Below are 26,814 nucleotides of genomic sequence, written 5' to 3' on the forward strand. Positions count from 1 at the left end.
GGCTCTTTTCCTTCCTCTCATGGCTGCATCCCCTCCTGTGCTCCCCACCCACCATGGCTTCAAGTACCCTCCCTCTCCCTCTCTCCTCCATGAAACAGAGGTACAAATCATTCCTTCCTTACCTAAGGCCCAGGGATGTTCTGAGGGTCAGGTTAGCTGTTAAGTAAAAGCATTTTGGAAAGATAAAGCATTCTACAAAACGTAAGTCATGACTTTTGTTATTATTGTAAGAAGATGTATGTGTAACCCATATGTATTTCCACACCCTCTTTTCCACCCACACAGGGTTGTGGGTGACTTTCCAACCACATAAAATGATAAGGCAATACTATCATTCTGTGAAAACAGAGACTTGTATCTTTTAACACATTGTGTTAGTACTTAGCTCCTCGGGGTGCTTGATGAATGTGAGCTACATGGATAGATAGCTGATTTGGGAGAACTGGGCCCCATTTGTGGATCCATCACAGTTGGCTGTGTAAACCTCCATTCTCATCTTCATTAAAAAGTATTTAGTATTCCCTCTTCACTCTGTCTCTGCACAGTATCATGCTAAATCCTCTGTGTTTTTATTTCCATAGAATGATTTTGATTCTCTACAGAGAAAACAAATTTGCTGTTTTCCTGATGCCTTCTGGGTTAGGAAGAAGGGTGGGAGAGTTGGGATTATGAGGAAATAAGATGACGTCTGGAAATCTCTTTGAGAGCCCCTGATGAAAGGAACTGTAGAATTTAGAACATTATTATTATATAGATGGCTGCTTCATAACCATGCCCACCTCCACAGGCTGCTTGTGAGCACATGTTTACACACAACAGAACACACCTCCACAAAGTGGCTCATAAACGTATTTATGGCCAATTGTATAGGCCTTCCCAGGCCATCGGTGCTCATATTTACCCACAGGCACTGGTACACATATTTACTCTTTGGGTGAATGTGTGTATGTGTGTGTGAAAAAAAATCTCATACTTATAATTCACATTTATATGACAATTTAGTGCTTATAAAGTATTTTTCTCACAACACACCTAAGAGGTAGGTTGTACAAGTTTATTCCTCTTACAAATGAGGAACCAGAGACCTCAGAGAATCATAGATTTAGAGTTGGAAGAGAACTCAGAGTTCACCTGGTCCAGGCCCATCATTTTGTAGACATAGGGTATAAAATAGAGGTCCAGGGAGTTTAATTGACTTACTCACGGTTACAAAGCTCAGAAGTGACATAATCAGGTTTAGATATCAGTTCCTAATCTCCAAAGCCACCACTCTTTCAGATCCCAAAGCTAGTAAATGTGAGAGCTGGTTTTTCAAAACCAGGCCTCCTGACTTCTAAGTCCAACAGCAAGGGGTTTGTGGACCCCTCTGGAAGTCTGGTGAAACCTATAGATGGACTCCTTCTCAGAATAATATTTCTAAATTATTAAAGGAAAGGCTAAATTTTAGTTAGAAGTTAGTGAAAATAAGTTTGTATTTTTTTTCCCGTCCAAGTTCACTGACCCCTGAGTCCTTCAGATTAAGAATCCTTACATTACACCATGCAGCCTTCTGTGCGCCAGTGTGAGCATTCACATTCTTTCAAGTTGTCCCTACACCCATGTTGGCACAGCCTTCTTTGCCACCAGGGACTATTTCTGTCTAGTCACTTTGCCTTTCATCTCTCCTTTTCTTATAGTCTGCCTCTAATAGAAGGGGGAGGTCCCCATGGGAGGCTGCCCAGGAGACAGAATAGTCTTACCCCTAGAGTGTTGCCTCAGGCCGTTTCCTGCTTTTTCCCTTGGGGGCTTGTTAGATGTTCCTGGCAGAGGATCTGCCCTTGGGGCTCACAGCCACAGTGGACTGCTTGGCACAATTACGTGGTTTCCCTCCCTTGTGGAACAGGGACAGAGATATGGAGAGTTGGAGTAGTGCTTAAATACTACTGTCTTACTTCCCTACTCCCTTCACCCTCACCACCCTTAAATGACCTCTGAGATCCCAGGGTATCCAAGTGGCTTCATCCGTGATCTCAAACAAAAGCACCATGCAACCAAGAGAGAGATTGCTGCCATCTTTGATGATGGCCCTGTTTTGTCCATCCCACATCTGCTTGGGACCCCTCATGCTTGGCACCAGGAGTAGGGCTATGCATGTTTTTGTTCCTATTCATGGCCTACCTTCTCCTTATGGTTCTCACATAGTGACACCAGTGAATGGGGAAGGAAGACCACAGTCTGGCTTGGGAGGGGCTCTCCCACGGTAGGGACTGTAGGTTGTGGCTGGCCAAGTAAGGGCTTCTTAGCTGATGAAATGATTTGCCTTGTTTAATGGAAATGCTTCCAGGATTTCTTTGGAATTTTGAATTCTCTTTTATTGGAAACAGAATATTCCTTGCATTTGTAAATTCTAGCTTCAGGAATTAAACTGCTCTCCAGAGCTTAAAGACCAGGAGGGATGCTGACTGAAAATGGTGACACAGACCAGTTGGACCTCAGGATCCTGTTAGAGCAAGCCTCTACAACTCTTCTTCAGCTTTCACATGTTTTATTAGGGCTACTTGTTTACATAATTAAAGTGAGTTGTTAATCTCCAGCTGCCCGAGAAATTGCCAGGTTGAATGGAAAAGGTTTGAATTCAGTAATTTTTGAACTGACATTTACCAGCTGTGTGACATCAGACAAAGTACTTACCCTCTCTGGGCCTCAGTTCCTCTTCTGTTGGAATAGGGAATTGGACTAAATGGTTTCTGAGATCCCTTTTAGCTCTAGATTATGATTAGGAAAATAGGGAGTGTAGAAAGCTGTAGTCACAGCATATGTAGCAGAAGGAATCTGCCACAGTGCCCTCTGAGTCCTACGATGAAACTTGATGTCAGTGTCACTGAGCGGTGGACTAAAGAGCAGGGAGTAAACTGTTGATCCTTCCTGTACTGGCTTTGTATTTCTCTTCTGATTTGCAAGGTTTGTCTGTGTGTATGAGTCTGTTTCTTCACTTCATTGACTGCCTTTATTCCTTTTTACCTCTGATTCAGTGGTATCTTCATGGCAACCCTGATGCCCACCTTTCTTTAGGTGGTTCCAATCCAACTCGCCTTTCTCTAGTGAAACATCCTGCCTTTTGTGCTTCATTTTTATAAGAAATCACACAAACAGGATGCCTACATCAAAGGAAAATTCTTAGAAGGGGCCTCATTCTCCCCATTCTCAGGAGCTTTGGCTGTGGCTGTGCCCTGAAATTCAGAGAAAGTAAGCGGAAGTTAACAAACCAGCACAAGTAGTCTTTCACTTTCACTGGGTTCTGGGCCTCACCTCACCTTCCACTCCTTACCTTCCCATCCTGTCCACGTTGTAACCTGTATATGCCAAATGTTGAAATGCCAGGGACTTCTGTGCTAAGTTTGCAAAATGTGACCTTTCAGTGCACACCTCAGTACACCTGAAGCAGATAGCAGGTTGCCTGACTGTAAGGTGTCTGTGGCTCGAGGAGAAGGCTGGGTTTAGGGGATTTCCTCAGCCTCTCTGTCTAATATTACCTTCTTTGCTGAAGCCTGGGCAGTTAGGTGGTACAGTAGTTAGACCACTGGACCTGGATTCAGGAAGACCTGAGTTCAAATCTGGCCTCACATACTTACCAGGCTGTGACCCTGGGCAAGTCACCTAACCTCTGTCTACTTCAGTTTTCTCATCTGCAAAGTGGAGATAGTAATAGTGTCTATCTCAGGGGGTTGTTGTAAGGATCAAATGAGAAAATACACTCCAAGAGTTTTGCAAACGTTAAAGTGCTTTTAAATGTTGGCTGTTATTATTAAGCATTTCTGCATTAGAGCAAGGTCTAAACTGGTAAGATGGTAGTAAGAGTGAATCAGCATTTCAGTAGGAAGAGAGAAAGGTCACCCCATCCCAACTAAGGCTAAGAGGAACCTTTCTATGACAGAAGCCCTCCCCAGGGCCAGGGCTAATGGATTTCTCTGATAATGCACTTTCAGAGACCTTTTCAGCTGGGAGTTTTTACCTCTTCCTTGGAGAAGATGATCTCAGAACTGAAAAGCGTATTCTGTTAGAGGATATTTCTACATTTTTTATTTGCATTTCTCCTTTTTTAATGGCTTTCTAAGACCTTCTGTTCCCAGATAGTCCTTAGCAGCTCCGCTTGGTCATCCTCATACATCTCTGTCTCATTCCTGGTGCTTTTTTTTTTCTCCCGATTTCTGTCCATGTATATTTTGTTTCTCTGGGGAGCAGAGATGGACCTTGAAAATCAGGCCTTGATGGGCTCCTTGTTGTTGTTGTGTTTGTCCTTCATTCTCCAAGAGGACCATGACATCAAGGTGATGACATGACTTGCAGTTGACTTTGATTTGAGTGAGGGAGGGCTGAGTGAGGTCACCAGTCTCACTTTCTTCTCCTGAGCCATCTGGGTCCAGTGGCCTGATTTTCATCAGGATGACTGGAGATGGCCCGGCATGCAGTGGGAGACCTCAACCCTTTCAGGGTAAGGTTGTATAGCATTGAGAAACAATTACTATTTAGTAGGATTCTTACAGGTCCTAGAAAGGACAAGATACTCTTGCCTTGTGTTGTTCTCAGGTCTCATTAGCTCTTTCTCTCCTAATCCTTTGGTAGAGTCTAATAGATTTTCCTGAAACATTATCTTCCTGTCTTTGAGTTTTTCTCCAGAAAATTGACTGTTGATATTGCTCGTGTTTCCAAATTTCTTGGCTTTATATTTGATTCTCTCTTGGGCACTCTCTGGAAAAATAGATAAAAGACTTCCACAGAGGGCAGATGAGAGGAAGTAAGGGGGTTAGCTCATTTTACTCAGACCTTGTATAATTGAGAATTTGCTGTTATCTGCATTTGTTAAAGTCAACCTCATGTTAATACTATACAGGATAAGGAACTAATAAGGTTCCCACCTGAAGATGCTCAGTCTAAAAACAGGTTGAAATGCAGACTGAGTTACTATACTTTGGAATAGCGTAGGACCACCTGGCAGAGATGTGTGGGGTACTTGACAAATTCTGTAGCATTGAATCCATCCTACTCACTCACAGAAAGTCTATTTGTAGTCAAGCATTTGGAAATGAAGCAATGAGAGAAGATAGACCAAAGAGTTATTTTCACCGCTTTCCTCCTAATGTAGGTGTTATGAAATCAGAGGTCAGTGAACTTTTTAAAAAATCAGCAGGGTTGTTTTGGGAATAAAGTAAAACACTTTTGCAAATCTTAAGGGACTATATAAGTCACTATTAATAATCTTCAGTTTAAAATTGGAAAAGACAATGGGGAACCTTTTGTCCAACCCCTTCATTTTACAGATGAGGAGACCGAGGCTCAGATAAGTTGAGTGACTTACCCAAGGTAATACAGGTAAGTGACAAAGCTAGGATTTGAAACTGGCTCCTCCAAATCTGGATCCAGCATTCTTCCCACAAAGACAGGAGAGATGGTAAAGTTAAGTAATGGTGGTCTTCTACCATTAGCAAAATAGGCCAAACGTATTGTGTGTTCTTTTGTGTTAGCTTGGATACATGCTCATGTACTCACTACATACCCTCCTTTACCCTCGTGTGCCCATTCAGCAAGGCAAAGCTTTGATGCCAGGATCCCAAACTTAGGAATTCTGAGGAATGAGGACAATGTCTCATGAAAACACATTTTCATGAGGATTGAGGTCTCTGATTTTGCCCTGCATTCTATGCTGACCTCCTAGACATCCAGGAAACAAATGCGGACCATAGCTGCTGCTTGAGCATTTGCCTTTGGCCCACTCTGGCCACCTCAGACCCCATCATTGTGGCATTACAGATACACCTGGCTTGAGGGAGGGGAACAGGTCCTCTTGCATTGTTAGTGGCGTTTTGGTGATTGTTCTGCAACCTAGCATGAGTCAAAGGTCTTCCTCCAGGGAGCATGACTTCCAGGATTCCACAGTTCAGGGTTTGACCTTAAGGACTGCTAGTGAGGGTGCCAGTGTCCTCTAGTCCAAAGGGACAGTCTGGTGTTTTGAGGTAAGGGTGGTGTTCTGCCCTAGCCTGGAGAGAAGAGGTGGACTCGGATTCAGCTTCCCTGGGCCCTTCCCTGCCCTAGCTGACTTGGGTGGTGCTGACAAGAGGAAGTGCATCCGGAATACAGACTGGCCCCAATTCGCTGCTGAGTCAGCACTCACCACCCTGCCTGAGGGATGAGAGCACCAGGTAATCTGTAACTTGGTATAAAGTTACTAGGGGAAAGGGGCTTGAGGTCACTAGCAGGAGCATCTTCAGAGAGTCAGGTTTGGGACTGAGGCACCAGCTCCCAAGACTTCTGGAGCTAATATTTTGGGGAGTACCCCTTTTACCTGCCCCCCTAGACCCACAGAGTTGATTAACTTTTTTAATGTCACAGGCTTTTTGGTAACTGGTGTTGACTAATGAACTCTTACCTTCTCAAGAATAATGTTTTAGAATGCATAAAATAAAACATGCCAGATTACAAAGGAAACTAACCACACTGAAATATAATTATCTAAATACTGAAGCAAAAACCAAGTTTTCTATTGCAGAGTAAAAACCTCTGCCCTGGGGTGTAGTTAAAGGGAAATGCCGGGAAAGAAATTCCCTGATCCACCATTCTTAAAGATAGCTTTTAATATTTAACCATGTTTCTTGCTGAGACAAGATGTGTGTGTGTGTGTGTGTGTGTGTGTGTGTGTGTGTGTGTGTGTGTGAGAGAGAGAGAGAGAGAGAGAGAGAGAGAGAGAGAGAGAGAGAGAGAGGGTGGATTTTGGCCTTTCTGTTGAGGAGAGAAGGGAGCAGTGGACTGAGACTGGGGAGGAAAGGGGAGGGGAGGAGGGCAGGACTGAGTCACTGTTCTCCTGATTAGGGTGGGGACAGCATTGAGCCTTGTTTCTTGTCTCACTTAAGAGAGCTCCACGTTTCCACCTGAGTCACTCAGTTTGGGAGAAACTTTAGGTGAGGCAGGGAGCTGGGCAAATAATGCATCATTTCCTGCTGATACAGTCCCAGGCCCCCTAGGGTGGGGGAGCAGGATATAGGAACACTGTGGTTCCTCTTCTTTACATCAACTTCACCCATCCTGAAAAATCCAGCGCATTTGTTTCTAGGGCAGCAAGAAAGACCTCCTTTAACCTCATCTTATACTAGGGAGCTTAGTCCAGGGAAACTCTACAACTGGGTTCTCTGGATATAAGCCCAGCTAGGCCAGGCTTTGGGTCTTCCTGCTTGGCTACATTCTCAAGATAAGATGTTGGCTTTGCTCTGGACCTAGGCTGAGTTAATTGTTAATAACCACAACAGTGAGGTGGCCTAGTAGATGGATGGAGCACAGAACGTGGGAGTCAGAAACCCACCGCAGACATTTATTATCTGTATGTGTCTCTGGCCAAGCCATTTAACCTCTCTGAGCCTCAGTGTCCTCATCTGTTAAATGGGCATAATAATATCTGTAACACTTCATAGGGTTTCTGTGAGGATCAAACAAGCATTAATACAGGATATCTCAAAAGTCTTGGTTCAATTAATAGCTTTAAAATGACACCAAAATTTTGGGACATCATATATGTACGTGTGTATGTATATTTGTATGTATGTGATGTCATATTATACATTTGGGCCATCACGTACACAGAGATACACAACATATATGTGTGTATGCACATGTGTGCATATACATGTATGTATATATACATGCACTGCTTTGGAAAACCAGTCCAGGTTCTCCAATTATGAAGTGCTTTCCTTAAAGTCAGTTATTATTTCAATCAGTCATTCAGAAAGCCTTTATTAAGTGCTTGCCATGCAGCAGCAGCTGTGCTAGATGCTAGAGATACTGTCACAATAAATGTTTAGTGCTTTACAATTTACAAAGCCTCTCTGTACCCATTATCTCATTTGATTTTCACAGCCACTCTGTGAGATAGGTAATATAAGTATTATTATCCCATTTCACAGATGAGGGTAAGTGACTACTTAATCAAGTAACAGAGGGGGACCCTGGAGCTTCGGACTTTTTTTCTACTCCAGATTTACTCTGTTTTGTTCCCAGAGGAGGAAGTGAGGTCACCCAAGGAGGATGGGGGGGTCTAAGATCTTTAGGCCACATGGGAACAAAATCCTCAGGTCTTACTGCTTCCCCTCCCCTCCTTCCCCCCAGTGTAAGTGGGAAAACTTGCCACAGCCTCAGGCAAACTCTGTTCCCAGGAGTTCTGGACAAACCCGTCTGAGATGTCAGGCTCTCAGGTCCCTGTGTTTACAAGCCCCAATAGACTTGAGACACACTCTCATGATCCCCGAGGAAACACAAGGTGTACGGTTATACTCATACAGACTTGTGAGCACTGTTAAACACATTCAAGGAAGGTATGTGCACATGTGCAAGAAGCCATACAGACTTGTCGACATGCATATACTGTATACAAATGAGAATACATTCAAGCACAGGCGGGTACTAAGGCGTAGGCACACACACACGCAAGGACATGTAGAGAGAAACATTTAACCACAGTCACAGACACAGAGTATGGGCACAAAGGAGCAAACTTACTTGGTGCTTATTGTCTGTCGTAGACAATCACATTCATATAGGAACATTCAGGCTGAGCAAAAGAGCATTTCTAATCAGGGGATCCAAGTTTAAATTATACTTTTGTCACTTATCTGTATAACCTTGGGCAAATCACTTAACCTTCTAGGCCTCAGTTTCCTTGTGTTTTAATTAAAGAAATTGTATTCATTGGCCTCTAAAATTCCTACCAGCTCTAAATCTATGGGAGCTTATGAGTCCACTGACATGCATATTATATTTATGTGTGTGTATACGTACATACATACACACATTGTGTCACTGTCTATGTTTGTGTTTGTATAATACACATGGTCTTTCTTTCCCAGGTTTGCATGCTGCCTTGTCATGTTAGAGGTTAGATACATTAGTTTTAATCTGTGCCCAGACAGTATGGTACTCTGGGTTCTTTTCCTCTGGGGCCAAGCACAACAAGTGTAATCCGTCTTCTGTATGGCATTCCTTAAAATATATGCAAACAGCTGTCACAATCCCCTTAGTCTTTTCCCTCCAGGTTAGAAACGGGGTGTTGGAACAAGTGGGTGCCAGTTTGCTATTAACCAGCTATTCAATTTGAGGCAGGTGACTTAGCCTCTCTCTGACTGGATTCCCCATCTGTAAGGCGATTTTGGGGGGCAGCAGTGGGTTATAGCTCCAGAACCTTCTGAAAGATAAGTGCACTTGTGGAATCAAATAATTTTGGACTAAATGACCTCTAAATTTTCTTCTTTCTCTAAACCTCCTTGATTATGGTTGATACATCTCAACTTGAGCCCTCCAAACATGGAAGGGTGAAACTGAGTCTCTGATGACCCTGAGCACTCCCTATGGCAGATTGAAGATTCCTTCAAGGCTCTTTGGCATTGGAGGTTCCCTCTTTCAAAGACTAGTCTTAGTTGTCAGACATATCAGAATCCAATGTGATCATATGCTGTTGAAATTTAAAATGTATGAGGAAGTTAGAGGCCTTCTCTGGCCACCAGGATTCAGCTACAGGTAACTAAAGGAAAATGGAGAGCTACGAGAGATTCCGGCTGTCTGAATTTAGGAGATCGGCAGAGATGGGGAAGGGGAGAAGAGTCCTCTCTTTGACATCTAGAACTTTGTGGTAAGGGCAAGATGTCTTGGCTGGTTCAGGATGGCTCTCTTCCTTTAGGCGAATTATACCTGGTAGACTGCAATAATTTCATACAGAGATAGAGATACATACACATATATACATACACATATGTACATACATATATACATACACATATATACATACACATCATATATACATACACATCATATATACATACACATCATATATACATACACATGTATGTATGTGTTCAGCATTGCCTTCTTCCTTGGGCAAATTACAGTTCATATACTGCAGTAATTTCATATATATGTATGTGTGTACACACATATATACACACACATACATACATACATGTATATATACATACCCACATATGGGGAAAGAGGGATAGACTGACTAACTTAGGAGAGAGAGTTGTTTTAGTGCAGGAAGCAAGATCCCGGGAGCCTGGCTTTTCTCTCTGGCTTACCTTGGCCAGCTGTCTGAGTGACACTGAGCTACTACTCTATGTTCTCCTCTCTCAGGTCTTAGTTTCTCCAGTGCGGCAATGACTGGCCCACCCCCTGAGTTTCTCTTCTATAACACTCAGTTTTACCCCCTAGAGGCATAACTAAAGCTTTCCTTGCTCAGTGGGACTTCTAAGAGCTTTGTTTTACCCACTTTTAAAGAATCAGACCATGAGAAAATAACAACTCACATTTGTACAGTAGCCCTTTAAGTTTGTGCAGTGCTTGAAGAAAGCAGGGAAATATTTTATAGATAAGGAAACTGAGGCTTTGAGGAACCAATTGACTTGCTGGGATCATATAGCTAGCTAGTGAATATCTATCTATAGAGAATTTAAATTCAGATCTTTTCTTCTTCAAGTCTAATGTTCTAGCCGTTACCCCTGCTACTTCTAAATTGTCTCTTTAAGACTAAGACAAATTATTGAACTCCTATGCACTCAGTGTTTCCTGAGGGCCAGCGATGTGCAGAGCATTATTGGGGGAGAAGGAAAGTAGGAAAGAAATAGAAGTCATGGTGATAGCTTTTGAAATGAAGACTGAGTCAGGGTAACAGAGGAAAGGTCATGGTTGTGGTGAGTGCCCTTCTATTGGTATACCTTGGGTAGCTATACTTCATATCTTTGTTATCTCTAACCAACCCTTCTTCCTGGAGAAGTGACGGTGGAATGGGGCAGGGAGCTCATTCCAAAGGTTGATAAGCATGTGGTTCAAAGTACAAACAGCTCATCAATAAAAATGTAATTAGACATCAACTAATTGGGAAAACTTTCCAAAGGTAGAGACCTTAGATCAGGGCAGGCAGGGAATTAGCACTGGAAAATCACCACTATCATTAGGAACTACAAAGTGGCATCAGAATGTAGAGCGGCCCAACAAAGCCAGAAAGTCAGTATTTCTGAGATGTGATATCTCCCAGAAAGTCTGGCTTCATTTCAGGTTCAATAGATGCTGTAGAATCACTTAATCCCTTTCCATCCAAAGTTGGCATCAAAAGCTTTTGAGTTCAAAGTTGGAATTAGGACTGTAGGATCATAGATTTTAGAGTTGGAAGGGACCCTAGTGGCCTTCTGGTTTGACCTGTACCTAGTCTTGATTGTCCAGTCTTTTTGTTCAAAGCTCTCCAATGAAGGGGAATTTCCTAAGGCAGCTGTCACGTCCTTGCTGAGTTTTCTCCAAGCTAAAAGTCCCTAGACCCCTCAAATAATCTTCAAAGGGCCTGGACCCAATTTCCTTCACCATCTTTGTTACCTTCCTTTGAATAATAGTCAGCTTATCAATGTTGGGGTTTCCTTGCTATTTTAAGAACAAGACACTCCATCTCTGACTTTGAGAATTTTCATTGACTGTCCCCCATGCTTGTCTCCATCTTTAGCTTTGCTTCTTGATATCAAGTCCTGGCTAAACTCCCTCCTACAAGAAACCTTTCATAATCCTCTTAATGCAAGTGCCTTCCCTCTGTGGGTTCTAATTTTTCCAATATGTATTTTGTACTGTACTGTATAAGTTGTTTTCATATTGCATAGTTGTTTTCATGTTATCTCCTCCATTGGACTATGAGCTCCTTGAGATCTGGGACAGTCTTTTGTCTTTCTTTGTGTCCCTTGTGCTTAGACCTGTGCCTGACACATAGTAGGTGCTTCATAAATGCATATTGACTTGACTTGTCTTTCTTTGATTTCCTGAACTGTGGCATCTAGAGATAAGCGTAGACTACAGATATGGTGAAGCCAGTGTAGTCACTATCTCTCAGAAGCTGGGGTCTGTCTTAATGCTTATGCTCAGGGATTTAGAGCTCACAGTTCAGAGAACACCTAAGTAGGGTCTTTCTTCTGGGTGGGGAAGGCAGCATCTCAGTGCAAGTCAAGCTGGCTGTCATCACTATGAACATTACATACATAATCTTGCCTATCTCTCTAGGTTATCAGTCAGAAGAGCATTTTTAGCCTCACGTAGGTTAGTCCTGTTTCATCTTCCCCAAACAACTTGGATTTTGGTCCTCTTGTCCCAAGAGGCAGGTTATTTGTGTTCATGGCTGATCAGGCCAAGTATTCTAATTTCCTTTTCAAGTGATTTGCTTAGAATTTTTTGTATGAATTATTTTTGTGCAAATTGTTTTAAATGGTTCCAGAAAAATATAGGTTGCAAGGAACATAACCCCCAGCATGATTTCTTATGTGTTGTATGTGTGACTTTGAAATATTATTCTCTCTTTCATAACCTCTCTTTTCCCCTCATCATTTCATTGTGAATTTGGAGTGATATGGACCCTGACTGACATTTCAAAAATTGTTCTTCAGCTCTCTGGGAGCATTTGGCCAACCTCTAGTGATGACAGCCTCTCTCTTCCCAGGCTCCCAGGAGCGGACTGTGTGGAGGTTTGAAGCAGAGGGCATCACCAACTACACAGCCTTATTGTTAAGCAGAGATGGACAAACGCTGTTCGTGGGGGCCCGGGAGGCCCTCTTTGCTCTCAACAGCAGTAGCAGTTTCCTGCCCGGGGGACACTACCAGAAGGTGAGAGAGTTAGTGGTCAGGGATCTGGGGAAGGGTGGACAGGGTGAAAGAACAGGTGGGCAGGCTGATTGGACCTTAGGTCTTCTGGGACAGGATTTTTAACACACAGAAGGGGGAAGAAATATTAATGTTCTGTGGAGTGATTCCCTTTTGGCTGTTGTTCTGCTAACCTTTTAATCACAATTAAAAAAAATGGGTTGTGAACTCCCAGGGTAATTTAGTATAGTACTCATAATATTCTTTACAATGATTTACTGCTTAAGGTACCATTAAAGCATTTTTAGCATAAACCTCTTGGACCATCAGCACAAATCCCCAAGGCCTGGAGATCCACTAAGTGGGAATCTTTATACCATCCTTACTCTTTCTTAGTATTAACCTTGTTCTTTTTTTTCTGGGGGGGTCTTCCAGCTACCCTGGAGTGCTGACCTAGACAAGAAGCGCCAGTGTGTCTTTAAAGGAAAGGACTCACAGGTGAATGGGGGTGGAGTGGGGAGTGAAAGGTGCCTCCAGGATGAGGAAGGAGCAGCAAATTGTGGGAGGGTCTGGCCCCCAAATAGAGTCCTCCTAGGGGAGCAGTGCTGACTAATCCCTTTTCTGATCTGATATCAAGGGACTTATTCAGTTGCAATTAAATATCCATTGACCTCTGTCCTAGCCAACTGCAATGAGGAAGAAAGAGTAACTCAGAAGGGAATTTTCCCTTCTGGAGGGGAGTAGGCCTTATTTCTGGTTTCGGTATCGGGCTGCTGAAAGACATGGAGCCATGTGCAGCAATTCCAGCACATATTTGACTCATGACATTTCTGAGACCCCTTTGTTTTTGGCCAAAGCCCTTCAGTTTGTTGGGATGGGAGCAGTATTGGGAATTCCTTTGAAGGTTGAGGTCCCCAAAGATGTTCCCTTGGATAGGCTGTGTTGCTCTGGAGAACTCCATCTTCCCCCATCTCAGTCACTTCAGTGGCGTCCAAGAGTCTAATTCGGTCTAAGAAACCTGAGGCCACCCCAGGTTCATGTCCTCTTCCTCCCTGGAATCCCTAGAACTGACCACTTCATATTATGATGGGACTCCACAGTATTTGTATGTGATGATGAAAGAGGAAATTAGGGGAAGGATGCAGGATCATGATGTTTGTTTCTTCTCCTAGAGGGACTGTCACAACTACATCAAGCTTCTCCAGCCATTCAACAGCAGCCATCTGTACACCTGTGGTACAGCTGCCTTCAGCCCAGTCTGTGCCTACATAGTAAGTGACAGCCCTGGCTACTCACCATCCACCTTCCTTGGGCCCCAGGAGAGCCATCTCAGCTCTCCAACAGGTCAGAGTAACTAGAAAAGGTTGCCAGATGCTCCCAGCTTCAGTCATCTCATGGAGGGAAATTGTTTTTCAACTTTTTTTGAAAATACGTGGGAGAAGGATCACAAGTCTGGGCCTGGAAGAGACCTCAGAGTCCATTTACTCCAACTCTCCTTATTTTACAAATCTCAGGAGGTTAAGTCACTTGCTCAAGGTCATGGAGGTAATAAGTTTCTAAGGAGGGATTTAAATCCAAGTCCTCTAAGGCAGCTAGGTGGAACATTGGATAGAATCCTGGGCCTGGAAGACTCTACAGTTATCCCTTCACATCACGACTTTCCCCATTGCGGTTGTGATACATCATGGATTGGCATAAGAAATTAAACAGGAATTTTGGGAGAGTTTTGTGGAAACCACAGATGACATGCGAAAGCCAGCAGATGCCAAAGAAAAAGTTTAGAAATGCAGAAATGCATAAAATGTATGTATAATGTATATATAATATGTATAACATATAAAGTACATGTGAAATTTACAAAATCATACCTTTTTGTGTGTGTGTGAACCCGGGAACCTGAATCTTGAACTTGAACCTAGTTTGAGAAGCTCCCTGGTGAACATTCCCTTTGTCAATGCTGATCGTCAGTGTTCTATAACTTGCACAGTCTATTGCTGAGGGCACTATAAGATGCAATCAGTCAATTAATTAATAAACATTTATTAGTTGCTTACTATGTGTCAAGGCAGCTAGATGGAACAGTGGACTTCCCTGGAGTCAAGAAGACTCATCTTTTTGAGTTCGAATCTGGCTTCCAACACTTATTAGCTATGTGATCCTGGGCAGGTCACTTCACCCTGTTTGCCTCAGTTTCCTCATCTGTAAAGTGAGCTGGAGAAGGAAATGGCAAACCACTCAAGTATCTTCACCAAGAAAACCCCAAATGGCATCAGAAAGAGTCAGACAAGACTGAAAACGACTGACCACCACCAACAAAACTGTGTCAGGCACTGTTCTAAATGATAGGGATTCACAAAGAGGCAAAAGACAGTCCCTGCCCTAGAGAGCTTGTAGTCAAACAAGGGACAAGCCATATACAGGACAAAGAGGAAATAATTAACGGAGGGTAGGCCCTGGTCTAGAACGTAAGAGAGTCAGTGATCTGCCCAGGATCACACAGCCAGTGAGCGTCAGTGGTGAGACTCGTACCCAAGTATTCCTGCCTCCAGAACCCAGTTATCTGGCTGCTCTGGTCAGCTGCCTCTTCTCATGACTTTCCCACATAAATCCAGCTTGTTCACAGACACCCTGGTTGACCCACGCCCCGCCTCTCCCTTGGCTGCTGTGGCCCTGCTCCAGGGCTCTGAATGCTCCTATTTGTCTTCACCTTAGAACATTCAGAACTTTAGCTTGGAGCGGGATGGAGCAGGGAATGTCCTGCTGGAGGATGGGAAGGGTCGATGTCCATTTGACCCTGAGTACAAGTCCACGGCCATCATGGTTGGTAAGTGCCTGGTACTTTCTGGGGAGTATATCTCCAGAGCTTTTGAAAGCGGGTATTTGGCTCCCTAGCACCTAGGGGGCTCAAGGAAAACTTTTCTGAGAACACTGCATGATGCCCTTTCAGACATGGCAGGCTGGACTTGGCTGAGAAGCTGGGGATGGGCACATTCACTCCAGGCCCATTTTGCCAATTCTAGTGGATCTTTCTTTGTGCTGAGGGTAGAACTGTAGGAGCATAGGACTTGCTGGAGAGTTTGTAGCACATGGTCAGATGTGACCAAAATGTCATTGGTTTCATTTAACTGGAATGCTTTGTTATAAAGACCAGTTCCGTTGGCCAGGTGGAACAACAGTCGGAGGAGGGGAGTGATTGGGAAGTGATGGTGATGTTTTTAAAAAATAAAAATAAGGACCCATGAAACATTTTTTTCAAGTTGTTGCTGTGTTTTCCTGGGGTTTGACTTCTTTGAGATCCATTTTACTCCTAGGTCTAACTTTAATTCAGGGAATCTGGGTACCCAGGGGCCCCAACATTAAGATAAAATGAACCTTCAAAGTTCCTTTCCCAGCCTCTACTCTGAAAAGGATAGATTCAGAAGCTTTAGGCTTGGAGGAGGTCAGGCTCAGCAATGGGGGCTGCACTGGGGCTGTTCCCATGGGAATGTTTCTCTTGGCAGATGGTAAGCTCTATGCCGGAACAGTCAGCAACTTCCAGGGGAATGAGCCAACTATCTCTCAGAGCCAGGGGAATCGCCTCACCCTCAAGACTGAGAACTCCCTCAATTGGCTTCAAGGTGAAGATATCCCTCCTCCCCTCAACCCCCATCCTTGAACCATAGCCTTCAGGGATCGTCCTCCCTGCCTGGACCGAAGGACTGCCCAGAGAGGGATTATTTGGTACCAGGACGAATTGGGGTGGAGGCTGAGAGAGGGAATGACAGCTGAGCCCAGTGAAATGGGCCAGCATGGGAGGGTTGTGCCAGAAGACTTTCCCCAACCAATATGAATCTGGCAAGGTCCTTGAGAGTTGAGAGCAGAGTCTTTCTCCTCATGGGATTGATGCCATGGGGCTCCCCTTGTGCTTCATCCACCGACTCTGAGCCTTTTCCCACTCCATACAGACCCAGCCTTTGTGAGCTCTGCTTACATTCCTGAGAGCCTGGACAACCCACAGGGGGACGATGACAAAATCTACTTCTTCTTCAGTGAGACTGGCAAGGAGTTTGACTTCTTTGAGAACACAATCGTGTCCCGAATTGCCCGTGTGTGCAAGGTGAGGGCCAGGGACTAACAAAAAATGAAGAGTTTTCTTGGGGAAAAGTGTATTTTTTCTTCCCCACCCCACCCCCCTTCAGTTTTCTTAAATCTGGGTCTCTCATTTGCCCTTATCAATCCTACCTATTCTCAAATATATTTGTGTATCTATCATATCACTCCCTTTTAGATCATAAGCCACTTGAGCACAGCAGGGACTGTGTTTTTCACCTCTGTCCCCAGTACCTAGGACAGAACCCAGGACAGAACCCTTCATAGAGGTGCTTAATCAATGTCTTGTTGGGCTGAAATGAAAGCCGGGAATGCCTGTGGTGGGGTTCTGTGAGAGAAATGAATAGTCAGCAGACCCTGAGAGTATGGTCTTTTTTAGTTCTCCACAGGTAGGCTTGTTTCTGGGTAACAGCCTATCAATTCTCAGAGGCCTGGGAGTTCGAAGCTAGGAATGGGTTGGGGGGTGGGGTGCATATTGACCCCATGCTGCTCCTCTCTTGGAGACCCTCACTCAGGGTTGTTGCCTCCCTGTGTGGTTTCACAAAGCCTCACCTGATTTTTCTCTCCCAACAGGGGGACCTGGGTGGAGAGAGAGTATTACAGAGACGTTGGACATCTTTCTTGAAAGCCCAGTTGCTTTGCTCCCGGCCATCTGATGGCTTCCCCTTCAATGTGCTCCAAGATGTCTTTGTGCTGAGCCCTAGCCCAAAGAACTGGCAAGACACTCTCTTCTACGGAGTCTTCACTTCACAGTGGTAGGTCCCCAGGGGGATGGAGAGTCTCATCCGTAGCCCAGATGGCCTTGAAGCTGAAGAGTCAGGGAAAACAAAGCATTTGAACCTGTGTTGTTCAGTTAGGAGGAAACTACAGGGGCCAGCCTGTGGGGGGATGGGAGAGGCCCTACCTACAGATACTTCCCTTGGATTCTTAGAGAGGTTTGGGGGGATCTTTGGTTGCCGCTGGGGCCCTGGTGACAGTTCAGACATTGTCTGTCTCTATTGCAGGCATCAAGGAGCTGCAGGAGGCTCAGCCATATGTGTCTTCACCATGCAGGATGTGGAGAGTGCCTTCAATGGCCTGTATAAGGAACTAAACCGAGAAACCCAGCAGTGGTATACGGTGATGGATTCACCAACACCCCGGCCAGGAGCGGTCTGTATTCCCCTCACCTCGCTTTGCCTTATTCTCAAAGCAGACCCCTATAGGGCCTCCATGATAAAGGCAACAGCCACCTGGCCTCAATCCCTTTGTTCCGACTCCAAAGTCAAAGATCCAAAACAATGCCCCCTCCCCACTCCCTCTCTTCAGGAGGCAAAGAAAATTTTGCAATTGTGTGTATGTCATATAGCCTTCAATAGAGAAATAGAAACTGTATATATGTGCGTGTCCAATGTATACATGTAGATGAACACGTACATCCTATAGACATATATAGTATCTATCAGTATGGACATAGATTGATGCATAGCTGTAGATCTCTCCATGTTTCTGCATACACTAAGAGGCCTAGAAGAGACTTTGAGAAATCATACCCCCGTTAAAGTAAGGGTTCTTTATCTCATCCCTAATGGATAAGAATTTCCCTACATACTTTTTGAGTGTTAATTTCCTAAATTTTCTTTTTTGCTTAAATTTTTCTTCTTTGCTGTTTTTCCTCTAGTGCATCACTAATAGTGCCCGGGAAAAGAGAATAAATTCCTCTCTGCAGCTCCCTGACCGTGTGCTTAACTTCCTCAAAGACCACTTTTTGATGGATAAGCAGGTCCGTAGCAACCCACTGCTGCTGCAGACTAGGGCCCGTTACCAGCGCCTCTCTGTGCATCGAGTCCCTGGCCTGCACCACACTTACGATGTCCTCTTCCTGGGCACAAGTGAGTTTCCTGGACTCTGGGGTTAAGGGAAGGGCCCTCGTGGAGGAATGGGACTGGTAGTGGGAATCCTTCACCTAGGAAGAGGAGGTTGAGCCTCTCTCTTCCTGCAGGTGATGGCCGACTCCACAAAACTGTGAGCTCGAGGCAGAGGGTGCACATTATTGAGGAGATCCAGCTCTTCCCGCCTGGCCACCCTGTACAGAACTTACTGTTGGATCCCCAAAGAGTGAGCAAGAATATGGTCAAGAGGAGGGAGGGGGATTCCACTCTGGGATTAGGGAGACTATTGGGCTAACTTTTGTCCCAAACCTGTCCCGGGGCCACCACATAACCATTTTCTTTTTCTTTCCCTCATTCCTTGAATTGGAATGGAGAATTTAAAGCCTGGTACCAAATCTGGACTGCATAGAATCCAGATGTGTCCAGAAAAGGGGCCTAAGAAACCTGTAGGTTGGCAGCTCTGCCACCTGGTACCTCAAATCTCATCCAAACTTTTACCCTACAAACCAGAACTGGGTAGATGCTATGTACGCAAAGATGGGGTCCTTGACCTAGAGGTCATCATTGCTAACTTCTCATCACCTTTTATTTTCTTCAGGGACTACTGTATGCTGCTTCCTACTCGGCTGTGGTTCAAGTGTCTGTGGCTAACTGTAGCCTGTACACAAGTTGTGGGGAATGCATCCTGTCCCGAGATCCCTACTGTGCCTGGAGTGGTACAAGCTGTAGGGATGTCAGGCACTACCAGCCGGAACTGGGCTCACGGTAAGAACTTTACTGGCTGCTCCTCAGATTACTTCTCCCTCCTTTGCCCCCGGGCCATCAGCATCTGTTCTTCCCCTGCTGAATTCTTTCTTGAAGTGCCTTCCTTCAGGTCATGCTTATGATGAGGGGTGTCAAAGGGGAGCCAATGGGACAGTGCCCCAAACCCTGTGTTCTGGCGACCCTGCAAAGCTGGCCTCTATCTCACCTGTCTTATTCCCCTACTTTCTTTTATAATTAATTTGCTTTCAGTTTTCAACAATCACTTCCATAAGTTTTACATTTTCTCCTTCTCCTTCCCCCCTCCCTCCCTATGATGGCATCCAATCTTACATGATTCCCCTGCTTTTGCTCTTTAGGAAGCTGTGACACTAATCCCACAAATGACTTTAACTAAAATAATAACAAAAAAATATTTACTATGTGCCTGGCACTGTGCTAAGGGCTCTACAATTATTGTCTCGTTTGATCCTCATAATCCCCTAAAACTTGAGGCACATAGGGGCTGAGTGACTTGCCCAGAATCATACAGCTAGTGAGTGTCTGAGGCTGGATTTGAATTCAGGTCTTCCTGACTGACTCCAGACCTGGTGCTCTGTCTGCTGCACCACCTAGCTGCCCTCTGTTTATCTGCAAGCTCTGGAATGTAGGGCGGGTCAACTCTCTTAGAGACGCTGAAGTCCTCTAGCTTGCCTGCACTCTGACAGCTGGAGGGCCCATCTTCTAACTTGGCTGGTGACTTTGCTCTTGTCCTCAGGCCGTGGGTGCAGGACATTGAAGATGCCAACACTAAGCAGCTCTGCAATAATTCTGCATTCGGCCGCAAGCCTACTACATTATCCAGTAAGGCCTTCTACTTCAGGAGGGGATGGGTGGAAGCCCTGGAGGCCACATCTGCTGCAGGGAGAGCTGTGAGAGGTTCATGTCCCCTGCTTTTTCAGGGGACAGTCTGTATTGCTGCTTCAGCCTCTTTCTGCTTATTCCCAGAATACAGGGGTTCTCCTTTCACACGCAATGGCAGTGCTTAGCTACCCACAAACCAAGGAGGTTGAGGGACAGATAGGTCTCCAGAGTGGTCCTCTGGTGGGTGGACAGACTGATTTTTCCTAACAAAGGCAGTCCCCAGAGTTTCTCAGGGGAAAGCAACCTGAGGCCCTAACGAACTTGGAGTGCTTTTGAATACCTCTTTCCTTATGTTTTCTTGGCAGATGAGACACCATGTAAGCAAGTTCACTTCCTGCCCAACACTGTCAACACCCTGACCTGCCGACTGCTCTCCAACCTCGCATCCCGACGCTGGGTACATAACAAGGCCCCCATAAACAACTCTGCCTCTTATCGAGTGCTGCCCAGTGGGGACCTACTTTTGGTGGGCAGCCAGGATGGGCTGGGTTCTTTCCAGTGCTGGTCACTGGAGGAGAACTTTCAGCAGCTGGTGGCCAACTACTGTGTGGAGGCTACTGAGGGAGCAACAAATGGGGAGGAGGGTTCCATCGTCCCCCTCATCATCAATACCTCCCGGGTGAGTTCACCTGCCAATGGGAAGGCTGCTTTAGTCCCTTACAAAACCTATTGGACCGAGTTCCTGCTGATGTGTGGCCTGTTTGGATTTGCTGTTGTACTTTTTGCCCTCTTCTTCCTTTATCGACACCGGGATGGCATGAAGGTCTTCCTCAAACAGGGAGAGTGTGCCAGTGTACATCCTAGGACACGCCCAGTGATGCTACCTTCTGAAAACCGGTCCCTCAATGGAGGAGGCCCACCTAGTGCCCTGCCTGATCACAAAGGTTACCAGGCCCTTGCTGACAGCTCTCCTGGGCTCCGAGCTTTCACTGAATCAGAGAAGAGGCCACTCAGTATTCAGGACAGCTTTGTAGAGGTATCTCCTCCATGCCCCCGGCCCCGGGTACGGCTGGGCTCCGAGATCCGTGACTCTGTGGTATGAGCGCAGGACATGGGTAAAAGCTTACCCTGGCTCTAGGGACTATAACTCCATATAGAATGGCCAGCCCTACCTCTTTTCATCAAACAGCACCCAGAATTCAAAGAACAGAGCTAGCGAGTGGGGCAGCTCCCTCCTATGGATTCCTATGGGAATCTCTAGGGACATGGACCAGCCAAAAGGGAGAGGATCATAAGCCTGATAGCATGCCTGTAAGGCTTCCTTCAGGAATGGAAAGAAGTGGATTTGCTGGCCCTGGGTGACCACCTTGGAGCTCCATACACTGAATCTACAACCAGAAGGCGCCTAGAGGGGATCCACTTGTTCAGGGACCTCTCTCATTCATTCTCAGTTTTCTCTAAGAGACTATTCTGATAGAATAGCTCTCCTGAGCCCTTTTGAAAACGTTTTTCTTTTAAAAAAGAGAGAAAGAAAATGTGAAACAAGCTGAGGGGCAAGTGGTGATCAAGAACTTTCCTTCAAGCCTTGTTCTAGAAGGGATTCAGTTCATGGGTTCCCCTCCTTTACACACCATTTCCATGGGGCATTTTGGAGGTACCAGGACAATATGATTGCCTGAGCCTGAGTTTGAAATGCATCTTCTTCAATGTGCCTCCTTTTAGTACTTCTCATGTTCTGCTGCCAAAGTCAGTCAATGCAGAGACCTAGGGCCATCCCTGAGGCTCCCAAGGAGTCTTGGGCTTGCCAGGCCAAGGACCCCTGAGAGTGAGAAAGTCAAGCCAGGGTACACTTCTCCCTACCTCCACAGAACAATCAGGCTACAGACAATGGGACGATTGTCATGTGACTACCATACCCTGCCAAGTGGCAGTAGTAGTAGTGCCCTCTCTATGTGTTCTCTTAGGACCTGAGAGGGTCATCACTGTCAGGGGAGGAGATAGAAGCACATTCCACTTCTTATGGAGTTCATGTTGAACATCAACGACTAGACTTGCTACCTGTCCCTGCCTGATAACCTAAAAGAACCACTGTGTCCTCACCCTTCTTCGTCCTCTGACCTTTATGGATTTCCTCCTACTTTCCATAAACGACTAACCTCCCCAAACTTAATAATTCTCTGGCCCTTTGTGCTGTTTCTGCCCAAAGGGACATTGACACTGCCCAGTCAAAGGGCCATGAATCTATGTGGGTTTTGTATCTATTTTTTTTTTTTATAAAATGCACTTTACTTTTTTTTTTAAATAAAATCCAAAATTGAATTTTAGTCTATTGCAGTGCACCTTTCCTCTCACACTGAATGCTGTTATTAAAAACTGGTTCTGAGTGCCTTGGGCATGGATAAAGCTTCTGGAGAAAAGCCCAATCCTACATCTTCCTGTACTCCTCCTGAAGCTGGGCCTTCATCTATTCACACTTTCAATAAGCTGGTTCATCTCAGTGAGTTGATTCTGGTGGGGTAGTGGTCAACAGTCTATTTAGCTTTGCTAAGCAATAATCGGATGGGAAAGGGATGTTAGGAATTTAAACATCTGGTGCTCTGCTTTATAACTAAGTTACAAGAATGAGGCTAGGCAGACCACCAGCAGTTTGAACTTTTTTTTTTTAGGAGGCAGTCAGGTTAAGTGACTTAACCAGGATGACAGAGCTAAAGAGTATCTGAGGCTGAATTTGAACTCAGGTCTTTGACTCCAGGGTGGGTGTTCTATGCACTGTGCCACCTAGCTTCCCCAGCAGTTTGAACTTTAAAAATTTAAATTTCCATGTACTGGGCAAAGACAACTGAATATATATGAGTGATGTGCTGTGTGCTGAATAATTTACCCTTCTCCAAATAAGCGCAGAGCAAGAAGTTCATTTCGTATCTTCCATGTTCCTGCTTTATAGAGAGATCTCTGCTCTGGCTCTACTGTAATTCAGAAATTCTCCATTAGTCCCTTCCTCACCTTCCTCTGACTTATCTTAAAAGAGTTCTCTCTGCCTGCCTCAGGCTCTGTCCAATGTACCCACTAAAACACACATAAGCAAAACTTCGAAATATTTATTATTTGATTAGTATAAACATGAACAGTGTTGTCACAATGGCAGTGAGGAGAGGAGAGCCCAGGGGGTTGAACTCTTTGGTACAGGACCCAGGGCTAGCCCAGGCATGGCGACCACTTGCAACGAATTGGCACTGCAGGTGAGGTCAGTGTATAGAAGAGAATTTCTCAAAAATGGGTTACTGGTGTAGCCAGACACTGCAAGTACCCATCACAGGACAATCTTAAAGGAGCTGGAAGAGACAAAGATGGACGACTTACTGATCCACTGTAAAACAGGCATGGTGGGCAGAGAATAGGAAATGAGACCTAGATCAAGTAAACTCAGACAGAGGTTGGTAAATATGTTCCCTAAAACCTGTCTGAAATTGGCTCAATCCCAGAGGACAATGGGGTTGACTTGAGTTAACCTTACCCCGAAAACACTTCTCCACTTTTCTTATTCCTGCCCTCCTTCTAGCAAGGTACTATGGGTAGCTAAATTGCCAGGTGGCCCTGGTGATACCTGGTGAAGTCAGGTGAACGGGAGATAACATGTTGGAACTCTGACAGGTTGATGGTACCATCCCTATCAATGTCAGATTCTTCTAAGATCTGCCCAGGGAAAAGAGAGAAGTTCAATCAAAAGCCCCAATGTCTTCCCCTTTCTTATCCCCTTCCCTCCTTATCCTATCCAAGCTCACGTTCTCAATGAGCTGCTTCATCTCCGAGGTGCTGAGTTGAGTGTCCTGCCCCTCCCCAGTGAGGCAGTTCACGAGCTGCTTCAGATCCTCTTTGTTCAAAGTCCCATCATCATCAAAATCTAGTTAGGAAAGACCAAGACAAAAAATTATCCCTGCTGAAAAGACCATGATGCTCCCACTCCACTCAGTACAGATACCCTGGTACCTTCAGTCCTTACCAAAGATGCGGAAGGCATAGTGGGATTTGATTTCAGGGGTAGCTGCATCGCTGAAGACACTGAAGAGGTCCAAGAAGTCTTCAAAGCTCAAGCTGTCTTTTTCTGGTGCTGTGGAGAACACACGGCAAATACGTTCCTTGAAGGGGTTGGCCTAGAGCAAGAGAGGCTCTTGTAAGCAGAAGGGCATTAAGTTTCTGATAGGGAACCAACCACTAAACTTTGATGACACATGTGCTATGTCCAAAGGCCTGTACTGGGAACTACAGAGGACTGCTCATCACTAGAATTACTGGAAGAAGAAGGGGTTACTAGATTGAGAAATGTCCCACAGATCCCAAAACAGGGGGCTGAAATTAACTACTGAACTAAGCATTGTGGGAAGGGTACCACCTTGAGCTCCGGAAGTGTTAAGATCTGTTCAGTGGATACTCGGACTCTCAGAGAATCTTCCACATTCTGAGACTCCGGAGGAAGCAGGTTACTAAACCTCTTGTGGGCCCTGGTAAAGAAAACCAGAATTCATTCTATCAGCTCACAAATATTCATTCAGTCCACCAACCAAATAAGATTTACAGTTTCTATTAAATTCACAGCTGCGTGGGGAGCTAGCCTACTGTTTAGTTATGGAAAAGGCAGGATCAAAAAACACACAAGAAGCTTATGAACAATACAGGAGAGATGTCACAAAGCACTGGTACAGACAAGTGATAAGATTTCAAAGGATGAAAGAGATTACTGTGAGCTGGCATCATCAAAGAAGGCTTCATGGAAACAGGTAGAACTTGAGCTGGCCCTTGAAAGTTGAAAAGGATTTGGATGGATGGAGGGTGGTAGGAACCAGTCAGTCAGTCAACAAGCATTTACTGGTCCCTGCGATGTGCCAGGCACCGTGCTAACACTGGGAATAACAAGGCCAAAAAGCTCATGGTCCCATGGACTGCACCAAGAATCCCACAGTCTCTGCCTAGTGTCCTCAGACTTAGCCTGGATTCTGCTCAGAGGTTTTCCCAGAGGCTTAGTCAATGTAGCCATTCTCCAACGAGGGGCTACCCACCCCTCTTAGTGTTTCTGCCCCTGCCAAGAAGGGTTCAGGAATTCCATTATTGATTTGTATTCAGAAAAAGCTTTGTGCAACTGCTTTGATCTCCAAGTACGTAGAGCAAGCAAAATGTTACAGGTGGTTCAAAAACTCAAAGTTGGGCGCGTGGCTGAATATAGAAACTTCCTACTTGGTGGCCGTGGCCGAGCAGGCTACGGGCAACAGCACCACCCGTTGGCCAGCGAGGGCACAAAACTGAAAGCCAGGTCTCAGAGCAAGACCCGCTCCTAAAGGCTGGACTGCTCCATGGCCTGGCCCCGCTCCAAGGACCTGCTTTACAGCCCACAATGCACCGGGGCGGGGCAGGGCAGGGGAGAAGCGTGAACTTTGGAGTCCTGCCCTCAGAGTCACCGGTGCCCTCGGCCAGGCCCGGCAGCGCTCTGGGACTCAGTCTCCACTTTTCTTTCAGTCCTAATACTCATCGTGACGTCGGGCGGTCTAGTCCAACCCCTCAGTTGTTCGCGGGGCAGGCTGGGACTCAGGGGAGGGGAGTGACTTGCCTAAGGTCACACAGTCACTCAGTGGCAAAGCCAGGAGAGAAAACCCAAGTCTTGTGGCCCAGTGCAGCGGCCTCCTGAGTAGGCGGAGGCTGGAGGGGTACTTACAGGAGAATCTCCTGCTTCGTCAGGAACGTTAATTCCTGGAAGAAAGAGCGAGAGGCGATGGGCACAGTCGGCACCCCAGACCTTTGCCCCGCCCCCCACCAGTCCGGGGAGCCTTGCACTCGAGGCCTCCTCGGGTCTCCCGTCCCTGAGGGCGGGGCTAGGCCGTGCGGGTGTGCGGGGGAGACCGGCCGTGCACGGCCAAGGGTCGCGGCCCTCTTAGCCCTGCCCGTGGTTCCGGGGCCCAAGCCGCCCGCCCAGCCCGGGTAGGCCCAGGCACATCCGCCGCCCCCAGCGCACCTGGTACTCTGTCAGCAGCTCCTTGGAGAGCTGACTGGCCGAGCTGCCCATGGCCTTGCTACACCCGCCGGGTCTAGACCAGCCGCTCCAACTCCGACCCGGACAGCAACAACTTTCCCACTCACTTCCGCCTCTCGCGTCACCCGCCCCGCCGCCCGCCCAGTCCCCGCGGCAACCGGGGCAACTCCGACGCCCCTTCCGCTTTTGCCCGTAGGCTCCGCCTCTCTCTTTCTTAAAGGGCCCGAACGCCAGTTCTCCATTCCCGGAGGGAAATCCAGGGAGAGGATTCCAAAATCAGGCGTGATCGGTCTAGTCGGCGGGAGCGGGGAAGGGAAGGGGCCAGACGGGGGCAGGCGTTAAGAGAGTGTGAGCCGGGATCCTGGGACCTGTTGCTGCTGCGCCTTAGGAGAAGACAGCTTGTTATTCCCACCCCTCGCAGAAAGAGAGGCAGCCGAGTATCGTGGAAAAAATGCGGGGTTTGGACGAACGGGTCTCTGGGGCTCAGTTTCCTCGCCAGGTTGTACTGGGCCTGAACACAGGACTTCATTTCCCACAATTCATAAGGACGAAAGTCCATTGAAAGGTCTCTGGACTACATCTCCCAGAATGCTGTGCGTTACGTGA

The 26,814-nt window shown here is 46.0% G+C and overlaps 2 protein-coding genes across 4 annotated transcripts in view; one reads left to right on the plus strand and one right to left on the minus strand.

Moving 5' to 3' along the window:
• SEMA4B (semaphorin 4B) overlaps positions 1 to 22,513 on the plus strand; it is a 35,115-nt gene extending 12,602 nt beyond the window's left edge. For 2 of the 3 annotated variants that reach the window (XM_072618539.1, XM_072618529.1), the window contains 13 exons: positions 12,485 to 12,648; positions 13,060 to 13,122; positions 13,797 to 13,895; positions 15,337 to 15,448; positions 16,125 to 16,241; positions 16,569 to 16,720; positions 17,287 to 17,468; positions 17,718 to 17,865; positions 18,374 to 18,584; positions 18,695 to 18,810; positions 19,183 to 19,349; positions 20,104 to 20,189; positions 20,555 to 22,513. In XM_072618539.1, coding sequence (XP_072474640.1) covers positions 12,485 to 12,648; positions 13,060 to 13,122; positions 13,797 to 13,895; positions 15,337 to 15,448; positions 16,125 to 16,241; positions 16,569 to 16,720; positions 17,287 to 17,468; positions 17,718 to 17,865; positions 18,374 to 18,584; positions 18,695 to 18,810; positions 19,183 to 19,349; positions 20,104 to 20,189; positions 20,555 to 21,291 — 2,354 coding nt within the window. In that variant the 3' untranslated portion in view covers positions 21,292 to 22,513. Of the gene's footprint in view, positions 1 to 598; positions 6,177 to 12,484; positions 12,649 to 13,059; positions 13,123 to 13,796; positions 13,896 to 15,336; positions 15,449 to 16,124; positions 16,242 to 16,568; positions 16,721 to 17,286; positions 17,469 to 17,717; positions 17,866 to 18,373; positions 18,585 to 18,694; positions 18,811 to 19,182; positions 19,350 to 20,103; positions 20,190 to 20,554 lie in introns of those variants that run through there. The other variant, XM_072618547.1, reaches the window with a different exon arrangement.
• A 759-nt stretch (positions 22,514 to 23,272) lies between these two features.
• On the minus strand, positions 23,273 to 26,746 carry CIB1 (calcium and integrin binding 1). Its single transcript, XM_072618618.1, has 7 exons — positions 26,191 to 26,746; positions 25,894 to 25,928; positions 24,580 to 24,688; positions 24,190 to 24,340; positions 23,972 to 24,090; positions 23,794 to 23,882; positions 23,273 to 23,521 (listed from the first exon to the last, which is right to left on the minus strand). Exons 1-7 carry the CDS (start codon positions 26,239 to 26,241, stop codon positions 23,500 to 23,502), a joined length of 576 nt encoding a protein of 191 aa, XP_072474719.1. The 5' UTR covers positions 26,242 to 26,746; the 3' UTR covers positions 23,273 to 23,499.
• Between the last annotated feature and the right edge of the window lie 68 nt (positions 26,747 to 26,814).

This window comes from Notamacropus eugenii, chromosome 1 (assembly GCF_028372415.1).
Source record: "Notamacropus eugenii isolate mMacEug1 chromosome 1, mMacEug1.pri_v2, whole genome shotgun sequence".
NCBI lineage: Eukaryota > Metazoa > Chordata > Mammalia > Diprotodontia > Macropodidae > Notamacropus > Notamacropus eugenii.